Below are 12198 nucleotides of genomic sequence, written 5' to 3' on the forward strand. Positions count from 1 at the left end.
AAGAACAAACTGCTGCTTCGACATTTAAAACAAGCATCTGGGAGGCTCTGGAATCATGTCAATAAGAGCAGATGGGGTTCTGACTTTGTTTAAATTTCTAAATATCAAAAGAAAAAAGTGTTTTTCTTGATTAAATTAAAGGAATGGTGGATAACGCCATAAAAAAGCTGTGCAAAAACTGCTCTCTGTAAGTCCTCGCTCTGATTGTTAATCTTTGTTAAGACTTAGAGATTTCAGTAAACAACCCAAAGCCGTCCATCCTGAAGGAGATGTTCTATCTTAAGGACTGAACAGAAATCTCAGTTGCTGGATGTGCCAAGCTTTTAAAACATCACCAAAGAGACTTCCTGTTCCAGATGTTACAAAACACCACCAAAACGTTCTGAGGCTAACGGCGATATGAATGACATGCTTCATCAATTCTCATAAAAAAAAAATAAAAAATCTTCCACATAAAGATAACTGACCAACTCCCATTATTGCCTTTCGTGACATGTACTCACTCAGCTCAGTTTCATTTTACACACTTAACCAGTGAAAATCCCAATACAATTTTCTTTAAGAAATCACCTTGTTATATAATTGTTGACTTCTTGTTGCCCTAATCAAAATATCAAATAAACATCACTGGAACGGATCTTTTCATGCCATATTTTGTTCCACTAGTTCTAAATTTAACAGCTTCTTCATTTGTTTTTCCTCTGTGAATCAGTCACTGTATCTGCTGAGAAAACACTGTGATCATCTTCTATTCCCCCTGCGGCTCAGTGTGTTTCAATACGCCTATTAACTACCATAAGTATACAACTCCAGGGACGGAGGAAGTATTGTGTACTTTGGTGTTTTTTTTGTCTCATTGTGTATTTGGTCACAAAAGAGGCACATGGGTGGGTTCATCAAGAGCAGAAACTTAATACACGTCTCTTGCTCTTTATTCTCTGAACATATGAGGATATTTATATGTCTAATGCTATAAGTTACACTCAGCAGGGGGAATTTGATCTTGGTGAAATATCCTCAAACGGTTTGTCATGAGATTCATTAACAAATATAAGTAGTGTGGTACTGATTTCTTTTTATTTAGCATATTAATTTAAAAAAATAAACATTTGAAGGCTGAATTAGTGATTTCCTTATACATAAGAGGATGAAATGATCATATCTCACCCATTTTCCACACACTAACAGCATTTCATTGCGAAGTGAGATGGGTGGACTTTTGCTGGTTTGTTGCTCTTACCGTCTTCTCTTCCAACACATCAGACCCAGAACATTTTAAAAAGCAATTCTATGCATTTTCTGTCATTTTAATTAAAATTACAACCATAATTTAGCTGAACTTCACAAGGCACATGAAAACACTCCACTTTGATAACCAGTGAGCAAAAAGTATCCATGAGTCAACGTGAATTACAAAACACGCAGAATGTATGTTTTTATTACATTCCAACAGCCTGCTTTAACTTCAGTGTCTCAGTCCTCAGTTCTGCCTACAACTGAAGACAGAAGCAGTGGTCTGTCTTCAGTCATTTTTATTTGATCATTTGACGTTATAATTTAAAAATGCTAATAAAAAGCTGAGAAACTTTGATTCTTGTTGCTTTATTTGTTATGACAGCTGTCAAAAAAATAAATAAATAACACACCCATTGTCACCAAAACTGTTTGAAAAAGAAAAAATCTCCTTATTTAGACACATTATATGTACAGTCATTAGCCAATAATTTGGAGCTTCCCAAATAATTGGACAGCTCCAAATTGTAACCCTATCAATGTCATCACCGTCTTTACTTTAAATTCACACATTAGTCTTCATGCTAATGAAGAAATTGCAGTTTTAAGTCCCCATAAAGACACCATCATCCTCAGATGATCGATACCCTTCTATGTCCCACAGGGAGCAAACAAAACTTATTGAATTACTACTGTTCCCTCTTGAAGCAATGCTCTTTAACTGAAAGTGCAGATGGTCTCTTTTTGAACAGGTCATGTCTTTATTTTGATTTCTAAAACAAAGCAAAAAGCCTTAGCTTCTTTGAATGTTAATGGGTAAAATGTGACGTTTTTCTGTTCCTGTACCAATATTTTAGTTGGATGTGTTCGGCTTTGATGGAGCTTTAAGTTCAGAGGTTGCAGGACATCTGAAAGTTAAATGTCTGCTTCATTGTCATCTGTCCGGATGTGGAACTGACCTTCTGCTAAATCTCTGCAGTTCTGGTTTGACTTTAGATGATGTTATGGCTTCAGGATTCACATGCAAAAACAAATTTCCGTGTGAGAGGTCATGAAAAACAAATCCTAAACACTGCGGTCATATTTGTCTGTGTTAGCATGCTGTTCCTGAATTGTGTATCCTGGCAGACCTTTTGAAAATATGCTTTAGCTGCACATTCACTGTGTCATATTTAATGAAATTCCTTCACCCAAACTAACTGATGTTGTAAAGGAAATAAACTCCCAATATTTTCGAGCTTTAAAACAGTTTTTATTATCAAAACAATTTCTTTTTCAGTTCTAACCACAACTAAATCTGAACAAGCCAGTGTAATAATGGAGTGGATCTATGATAACCGTTGTGAATTCACATATACTCTGTATCTCAATTATATAAAAATAGACTTCAGTGATGTTTTTACCTGAGACTATGAACACAATGCCTCTATATGAGCCACTTTTCTTGTAAAATCTCAAACCAGTGATTCCCACACTGGGAGGCCGTCTGAGTCCTGACTGTGCAGAGAACTTAAGCCTGTGTCTGAGTCGTCGTCGTTCACATTTTCTGTTTTAGACAGACCTCTCGCTTGCTCCACCCACTCGCTTTCCCCTTCCAAAGTGTCAGTCATGGTCTCCTTGTCATCTGTCCCGTGGCGCGTCTTTTCATCGGCGTCCTCCTCCTCCATGTCTACACTGTTCACTTTGTCCAGCAAATCCCTCATTTCCTTCTCCCTGGCAGCGCCAATCTGCTGGGACAGCTCTAAATCGCCCCTAATAACCTCTAAATCCGCGTTGAGTCGCAGGCCGATGTATAAACTCGCATCTAGCTGCGTTTTGATCCTCTCTTCCTCCATAAATTGCGCGCTTTGCGACGCTGAGTCTTCCTGGGAGGAGGAGAGAGATGAGGACCGTTTGATGCGCAAATCCTCCTTCCTGCGCTGCATCCAGCGGAGGTTCAGCTCCTCCTGAATGCGAGTTGTGATCGTATCCATCAGGGCCTCCTGTTCAGAAAGCTCCTCTTGTAGCTTCAGCACCTCCTCGCACTGCCGAGCATACTCTTCAAGTTTGGCAAACGTCTCTTGTGAGTAAAGTCCCTTTCCTTCCTGCGCTGGGACGTAAACTGCGCCCAACAGATACGTGTTCTGCACGTAATTGACGCCGTGTCTTTTAATTCTGTCCAGATGCACCTTTGCCTCACACCTTTCGATCTCTGAGTCCAGTTCTGTGATCCTCTGAACCTGCTGTCGGATTGTGTGGTCCTGAGACACAACAAGATGAACCAAAGTCTCCATCTTCTCTGCACTGGATGCGTCTCTGTGCGCCGCGCGCGTCCTCTTCCTGTTGATCTTCTCCAGCTTTCTGAAAGCTTTCCTCACAATCCGACGCTGTTTCTCCGGCGAGATGCAGGCCATGTTGGACCTCGGAGACCCTTTGGTGACGCAGGGGCTCTGCTTGCTCGGCACCACACGCGCCTCTGCGCTCCGGGCCCTGCGGTTCTCCAAAGAGGCGTCTGTTTTCACCAGCAGAAACTTGACGTTTTTCCGCTCGTCTCCCCACGCGAGCCACAGCTTTAAAAGTTTGGTCTTGTTGGGTAAAATTCTCTCGAAGCCCCTCCATTTCTCCACGATGCAGTAGGAGTCCGCCGTGGAAAGGCCGGTTTGCGCGCACTGCTCCTCCAGGAGCACTTTCACGACATCAGCGCAGGTGTTGCGCTTTGACAAGCCGAGGACCAACTTCTCCTCTCTGCAGACCCACACAGAAATCTTTCTCTCCTCTGGAGCTGAGGGAGACCCCATAGTCGAATATATATGCTAATCTCTCTTCTAAAAGAAAAAGTAAGGAAGGAAAAGCACTACTGGCATCAGGGTCCGTTCGTGGAGCGCCTCCAGACGGATCGGAGAAGTTTGAAGTTTGGAGCTGGATGATGGGAGCCTCATGTGTTCCCCTGTGTGTGTTCCTTTGGTCCACTAAGGGGAAAACTTTTGTGCACGTTTAAGAGTGCTGACTGCTTCGGCTGAGATCACGTGACCGCTTGTCAGCCAAACGGCTCCATATTGAGCTTAACTGTTATTTGCCGCTGATTTAAGAGGAGGAGCCAAAACAGGTCATAGGATGAATCCTTATTTCCATTTTAAACATATTCAAGGGTTTTCTTGTGCTACTTCAAGCTCAGAGTAGTTTCATTGCATGGATCTTTTCTCGTTGGAAACTCTTAACATCAAACTTTTATTTTTGCACAATACGTCCTGAACACACATGTAAGAAATTATGCAATTTCTTACACCCTTTGGAATCTGTGTTTTGACAAACAACGATAACAAAAAAGCCTTTTCAGTCCACAGATCATTTCCCCCCAAAATGGCCAAAGAGATCCAGGTGGGATATGATAATTCTTAGAGATTAAGAGAAGTGTCCTTCTGCGCTTCTCTTTAACAATGAGAGTTTTTGTACACACGTAAGAATGAATACATTCCTACCTGGATGTAAGAATGCTAATCTGGAGTTATTATGAATCCTTCCAGTGGGTCTTTATTATTCCCCTTTCTGTCTTAAATCTCTGATCTTTCCTCTATTTCAACTTTCCTTTTTATTTGCTTGCACATTGTGCAGAAATTATATAGAACATTTGGCCTGTAGTGTTTTGGGAAGTGAAAGCTGTAAAAGTGTATATTGTGGATTTAGAGCTATTTCTGTGACTTCTAAATTTTCTCTTGCAGTCATGTGCTGTGTGCAACTTTTCAATATGGACTGAGCCAAGTTATGAAGGAGGATCCAGACAGGCACAGTAAGAAATTTAAATCATAGTGTGACCTCAACCAAGACAGTAGTTAACTGAACAGCTGAATGGAGACTTTTTTAAAAAAAATGGCCAATCTATGGAAACTAAGTGTATGTTGCACTTATGTGCAAGTTAAGTTAATCCAAAACAGTTTTATTCTTAACACATCGATAACAAATTGATAACAAATGACAAAAGTTTGTTCCCGCTTTGCTTGTTTAATAAAATGTAATATTTCAGATCTTAGTTGTCCTATAATCTAAAATTATAGAAAAAGCTACAAAGCCAAATAAGGACAGCCTCTCTGTTAGTTGTTTTCAAAGATTTGGCTTTACAATGTTAATGTAGAACGAGCTAAATGCAAAACAAGGGCTCAGTCTGATTCTTGTTCACAAAAAATATATATATTTTGGACCTACAAGTTGATCGCTAAAGTGTGACGAATATCTACAGGGTGCTTTATTTAAGAGAACCAGTGCAAAACAAAATTTCCTCTTTATAAGTGGCCATCATCTTGAGGTAGTCTATGTTCATGAACTATCCTGTCTCATGTTTCACACAAGGATAAGGAGGATTCATACGATTCTTTCCAGGAGTGGGTAAAAAAAGTGATTTCTTTTTATTATGAAGGAACTGTCTGAGAATATTCCAACTATTATTGTTCACTTCTATCAGGTCTTGGACTTACCATGACTGCTTTAACTACATTCATTATTTTAGTGCTCAATGTTCGCTTTTGAACCCATTGCATCTCCCTCTGGTGGCGATCTCTCTCATCTTGGTGATAAACGCTTCACATCTCCCCGGGGAGATAAAGCAACACCGCCCTCTGCTGTTGATGTGAGGATAGTTCAGTTAAAATGTAAAATTTCCAAGGCAATTTCATCCTTTGAGTTAAAATTTCAAAGCAATAAATAAATAAAAATGTATAAATATGAATTTCTACTATGAGTTTTATACAACTACAGTGTATAAACACAGAACCTACAAAAAGCCACATTATGACGTGCTGGATGGCATGGATTGGTGGAAGGACAGATTGACAGAAGGATAAAAATACAATCTCTGTATGTCAATCTTTTATTTAAAACGTAGCATTAAAACAATGGGTAACACAACGTGCTTTAGAAATGCTTCAATACATTTATAATAAAAGAGAGAATAAAATCTGGAAAAGCAAAAGTTTTTCATACACACTTTTCATTTTCAATAAATATCCACGACTGGAAAATACTTAACATCCCAGACTTTCTAAGATTGTGTAGGACTGCTGAGGAGGTGATCCGTAGTAGAGGTTCATGATTCAAACATGACATTTCATAGACACATCTTGATAAACTAAAAAGTTATATTTATTTCAGTAATTTAATGCAAAAATGTGATTTAATACACAATAATTACACAGAGTGGTATATTTCAAGCTTTTATTTCTGTTCATTTTGGTGATGATGATGATGTATTACGGCTGACAAAAATCCAGAATTCTGTTTCACAGAAAACTACTAAATTAAATGATATTAATAAAAAGCTGCTGACTCAATACATTGGGCTCATTTTGCATTAGGGCTCCAATACGTCAGTGTTGGGAGGCAATCGGCCAATGAAGCCCAGGTTCACTCGACACCATCAACCTCCTTTACGTCGGTGGGGCTGGTGTCTCATCTTCATCCCGACAATCCCCATAATTCTCCTTCAGGCGTAAGTCAGACATGCTTGCTGGTTAACTGACCACAGTGACCCTACAGTCATCAAACCAGATTCAGGTAATGATGGCAGGTATTGGAAAACTAACAGCATCTCCAGAAAGTTTAGCAGAAGAAGAAAGGATGAGGTAATCTCAAATCTCTTGTTGGACCATTGTGCTGCTTTGGGACTTGATGGATGACAGTGGACCAACACCAACAATGTTGCATCTCCCCTAAACTATTGCTTTGACTTTACAATTCTCACAAGGCAGCAGTCCTCTCTGTTTGGGTATCTCTGTCTACCACATCTTTTGTTCCATTCAACTTTTCTTTAATAGCTTAGATACAGAACTCTGAACAGCTTTTTTTTTTTTTAGAGAGAGAAAACCTCTGTGGCTCACACAATATGACTGTCTGCTGGACAAATATGTCAGTCATCTTCTTCATGGTTGTGTAGAAATCACAAAGACACCTACATGTTAAAAAAAACCTGACATTTCTGAAACAAACAAGAAAAAAAAAACATTTTTGTCTGATGTACTTTTCATTTTTATTAAATAAAGGATGTGTGTGTGTGTGTGTGTAGGAATTACTGTAAGACGTGATAATAAAAAAAAAAATCCAGTTAAACTATACCATTCTGTGTGTAATGAATTTATTCACCTTTTACAAAAAACAGTTAAAAAAACCCACATTTTGCTTGTATTCAAATGTACCAGTATTACGATGTGCCTGCATCCAAGTGAAAAAAGCAGGAGCCATTGTTTCTTTTAGATTTATTAAACTTTGATGTTGCATACATAGAAAGTATCTAGAAAGCTACAAAATATCTAGTGTTGTCAAGAAGGCATCATAATGTCACGGAGCAAAGACAAGACCATGAGAAGAACACGGGAAACGGCACAGCTTCTTTTTTCTCCGTTGCTCCGACCACTTTACGCTCATGAGTAGGAAAACATATCACACATCTGTACCAAGAAAAGGCTAAGATATACTTTTATACAAAACACCTTTATACAAAAGAACAACAAAGATCTGCACACATAAACCAAAGTGAGTGAATGTGAGTCATTTCAAAAGTCACTTTAAAGCCACCATCGTCAGGGATGATCACACAACAGAAAGGTACCAGTACCCCGTATGAAAATCAAAAATACAAATAAGAGCCAAACTGCTGATATGTTTGTAGCATGATTGAAAACAGCTCTTTATGCGCTTAAAAACAGTCCAGCAGATGTTAGTCCCATCAGAGCCATCAGTCCTGCGGTTTTAGTGTTTATATGTCAGCAGTGACAACATTACCATCAGAATGAGCCTCAGCATACAGATGATGTCATCACAGGACAAAGCATACAGGCACAAGAAGAAAAGAAACACTTCACTACAGAGTGTGATCAATAAATGTGAAAAGATACACAGGGTAAACGTACAAACAGAGGCTGTTACAGCTCCATGCTGTCCACAAAATACTGAACTAAATAACTGCATCCTCCAGAGATATTGTCTGTAATTATTTAATAATTCTTTTATTAAAGTTCTTCCAGCTGAATAAAATCTCTGTAAGAAACTGTAAAATGTTTAAGTAATTAAGATCCTTATAGTCTAAGTATTAGCTTTGATGATCCACTCATACTGCTGCAGCAGCAGCTGTAAAAAAAAAAGAAAAAAAAAAAGTTTGGACACAAATCCCAGTTTAACTAGAAAACAGTCCTGTATGTGATTTTAGATTTCATGCTGTTAAATAAACTTTTATCTAAGAGCAACACAATTGTGTCTGCATCACTAAAGGAAAACCCAAGAGTTTGTTTTTTTTCCCCCCCAACCCAAATATTCCCCGTGTCTCAAAGAGCGGTCACTGCAACAAGACAACCGCAGTTTTTCTAACAATCTGCTTGCAAACACTTGAACCTGCAAGTGTGCACTAAACATACTGCTTCTGTGTTTTTGCGTTCTGCTTGCAGTTGGCGGGGTCTAAAAATGAAAGTCTAAAGCGAGGAAATCAATTTTCTTCTAACATTTAAAAAAAAAAAAAAACCGATTAATATCCTAATTAAGAATTGTTTATCCATTATCTATATTTCTCCTGCTGTCAATCAATCCTCAGTCCTTTAAAAAAGGCAATGTGGTGATTGGTGTCACTTGTGTCCTATATTTGGTTTAGCAACATTGATTTTTTTTAATGTTTAATCTTTTTGAAGCTGGAAATTTGAAACCAAAGGCACTTCCTCGCTACCAAACAGAACACTACAAGAGATTCTCCCGATTCTTTTTGGTCTTTTACAACAGGAAAGGCAGCTGTTATGCGTTTGTATTACACTCATAGAAAATGATTAGAAACTCTTCTCCTGGCTTACAAATCTATCTGAACTTAAGTGCACTGCCTCTTAAAAACAAGGATTTCTAGGAGTGCACTGATTTGATGAAGTGTAATATAAGACATTGCAGCAGTAGCATATTGTTTTTGCCCGTTTCACTCACAAAACCAACGTTAGACCTAAGCAGAAGTAATGAGTACATTCTAAGGCACTGTACACTTACACTTTGGCTGATTGTACAGAATAAACACTGCAAACAAAACAAGTCTAGTGTATGACAGTTCACAGTTTTTATGGCATCTTTTGGAGTCCACAAACAGCTTTATTAAGGTTTAAGGCTTTAGATAGGAGCAGGCAACAGAAACGTGTGAACTCAACGGGAATGTCTTGCACCCTGATTCCAGGATGTGCCAACTCAGTGATCTGTAGTGCCAGGATACTTTAACCTGTGTGTATTTTTCTTGTTAAAGTTGCAGCATCACTAAAGCAAGTCATGTTATGTGTACTTTAACTTGTCTAGAACATCAAGAGTTATCCTGTCAGTTGTCACACAGGAAATGTTTGTTTTCAAAAGTATGGTTCTTAGTGGGCAAATGGATCATACAGTGACTGGGAAAGTATTTATAACCCGTAAACTTTCTCTCATTTTATTACATTTCATCAAAATGTATTCAGCTCCTTCTATTATGATTCATTTTAATGAAAACAGTGAAATTCATTTCCTTAACAATACACCTCATACAACAGTCAGGCATTTAAAGGAAAGCATTACTCAGAGAAGCTGAAATTCACAGCAAAGGTAAAACAATCTGACAGAAAATCTGCAAATTTTCCTTTTATGGAAAAATGACAAGAAGAAAGGCAATGCTAAAAGACTCTTGTAAGAAGTCTTGTCCAAAGGTTACAACAAGGTTTTAGGGGACATAGCAAACATGTGCAACAAGGGACTCTGAAACGATGAGACCAGAATGAAACCTTTTTGGCTAAATAGCAAAATGACAAGCCACACCCTGCTGTCATCATGCATCATGATGTCGAGATGATTTTCTTCAGTAGGAAAAGGGAAGCTGGTTAAAACTGATGGGAGGATGGATGGGGCTAAACGGGGGACAACACGGGACCAAAACCTGCTGAAGGCTTCAAAAGACTTGAGACTGGGTTGGATGTCCAGCAAGATAACAGCACTAAACCTACAGCCAGAGTTAAAATTGTATACAGCAAACAAATGTCCGAATAAAAGACACACTTTTCAGATTGTAAAACCAAGTATCCTTTTCCTTAAACTACACAGCTATCCACTAACTTATGCTGTTGAAGTCTGTAGTTTTATTTGTAGCAAAGTGTAAAAAAGTTCAAGAGAGATAAATACTTTTATAAGACACTGTACGCACGCTAAATATAATTTTGCAATTTCACAGTGTATTTTCTTGTTGGTGTCTGAGATCTGGAGTGCTTTAACAAGAATATATACACATTTTTTTTACAACCATATGTTTTCAGCCACTGTGTTGATATATTTGGAGTGTTAGTTGTGTTTCTTTGGGAAGTCTATTTTGCTGTGAAAACCTGTTTCTCTACATTATGTACTCTTGACAAATTATGAAGCACAGATTTACAAAACATCCTCAACACGAACTGTACAGACCATCGCAGGCTGCAAGTTCTTTTTCCCCTTAGTCTACATAACAGAGCAGAAAAAGACAACACATATATTTCCATTTAACAAATAAATCTTCTCGATCGTTTTTGGAACAACCAACTAAACATATTTAAAAATGAAAATTCCCATAAAACTCCCATTAAAACATAAAACAACTGTACCATATTTCACAGCTGCGGTCAACAACAAATACAACAAACTTATGACAAACCGACTTCACAACTTCCCTCAAACAAAGAGCATTGAAAGGCTGACTTCCATGCAGAGGCACTGCCACTTGTTTTGAGGTTGATACGTCTATGAAGAAAGAAATGTATAAAACGGAGAGAGCTTTCACTCCTTTACCAGTCTGTAGATATGGTGCTGGGCGCCGTGCTCGCTGTTTGACACTTCAAACACGCAAGCCATACATAGCAACGTCTCCTGGGTGTCCCTATTTGACACCACCTGCAACAGAAAACGTACAGCTTTCTCTAGTGGAGCAGAGCTAAGAATCTTTCGTCAAAAGAAACAGAAAAATCATCAAGAGAACCAAGAGCTGAGATATTTGTGAGCGTGGTTATTCTGTGGGAACTCCCACTCCCTTCCCAAATGCAAAAGCATGCATGTCGTATCACACTTTCTGAATATTATCTAAAGGGCAGATCAGAAACTATATTAAAATTATTCTTTATCAGGCTAAGAAAATTGTTGTATTATCCAATTTCTTCTAAAACATTCCAGATATTCAATTGGAGGTTTTGCTCTGCAGTTTTAAAATTGTTTGAAATGGGACTTTTCTGATTCTATTACAGGCACCATGTCCAGATCAAGTCATTTTTTTTTATATATTGAAATTAAAGTCCTGGCTCCACAGAAAGCTATTTGGTCACCTTTTGCGCAACCAGTTTCTAAAAGTCACATTTTGTGGTTAACAATTAACCTCTGCACATTATTAGGTCAATCTAAGAAATATAGTTTTTCCCATGATGAACATTTTATTGGCTGTTCTTGTTTTTAATGTAACCTTTTGAAAGCTGTGTATGAAGGTGAATGTTTTTTTTGTTTTTTAATTAACCAGAACTTCACTAAAATATGCTAAGTGCATTGTGCTGAAGATATTTAAAATGAGGCTGTAACTGAATCAAGTCTCTGGAACCTCTGAGTTTGAAGCTCAACAATCAACAAGTTTTGACTTTGAATTATGTTCAAAGACAAAAAACCTTTGCATCAAGTCCATCAGGAGTTAATAATGACAGTGGAAATTTCTTCTTAAAATCGACAGGAAAGCAAGATTTATGTTTGCATTTATGTGCAGGCTTTTTTAGGGAATTGTCTATAACATCTGATTAGCCAATGAACAGTCTGTTTAAGTTAGAATTTCATTTTCATTAAATTGCATATACTATTTATTTTATTTCTCACTCTGGGGTTACATATTTTGCAATTTGAAATCTAATTACACCCTGCTTAAAATAGTGCAAAATTGAATAATAACGGTGGAAAATCTAAATGCATGCAGTTTCTTGAAATCTCCAACAGGGGTGGAACAATTCACCCTGTTAG

The 12198-nt window shown here is 38.0% G+C and overlaps 2 protein-coding genes across 4 annotated transcripts in view; both read right to left on the reverse strand.

Annotated features, from left to right (window-relative positions):
• Positions 1-1060: 1060 nt before the first annotated feature.
• rassf10b (Ras association domain family member 10b) lies at positions 1061-4166 on the reverse strand. Its single transcript, XM_014997200.2, has one exon. The coding sequence runs from the start codon at positions 4008-4010 to the stop codon at positions 2688-2690; it is 1323 nt and encodes a 440-aa protein (XP_014852686.2). The 5' UTR covers positions 4011-4166; the 3' UTR covers positions 1061-2687.
• A 3273-nt stretch (positions 4167-7439) lies between these two features.
• Positions 7440-12198, reverse strand: part of tead1b (TEA domain family member 1b) — a 51565-nt gene continuing 46806 nt past the window's right edge. For all 3 annotated transcript variants that reach the window (XM_014987588.2, XM_014987587.2, XM_014987592.2), the window contains one exon: positions 7440-11100. In XM_014987588.2, coding sequence (XP_014843074.2) covers positions 10987-11100 — 114 coding nt within the window. In that variant the 3' untranslated portion in view covers positions 7440-10986. The remainder of the gene's footprint in view (positions 11101-12198) is intronic.

Source organism: Poecilia mexicana, unplaced genomic scaffold (genome assembly GCF_051168715.1).
Source record: "Poecilia mexicana isolate PSO_F unplaced genomic scaffold, ASM5116871v1 scaffold_3, whole genome shotgun sequence".
In the NCBI taxonomy this organism is placed as follows: Eukaryota; Metazoa; Chordata; class Actinopteri; order Cyprinodontiformes; family Poeciliidae; genus Poecilia; species Poecilia mexicana.

What these genes read in the sequence shown, in the direction of transcription:
- rassf10b (XM_014997200.2), bottom strand. Translation starts at nt 4,010, where the DNA reads ATGGGGTCTCCCTCAGCTCCAGAGGAGAGAAAGATTTCTGTGTGGGTC.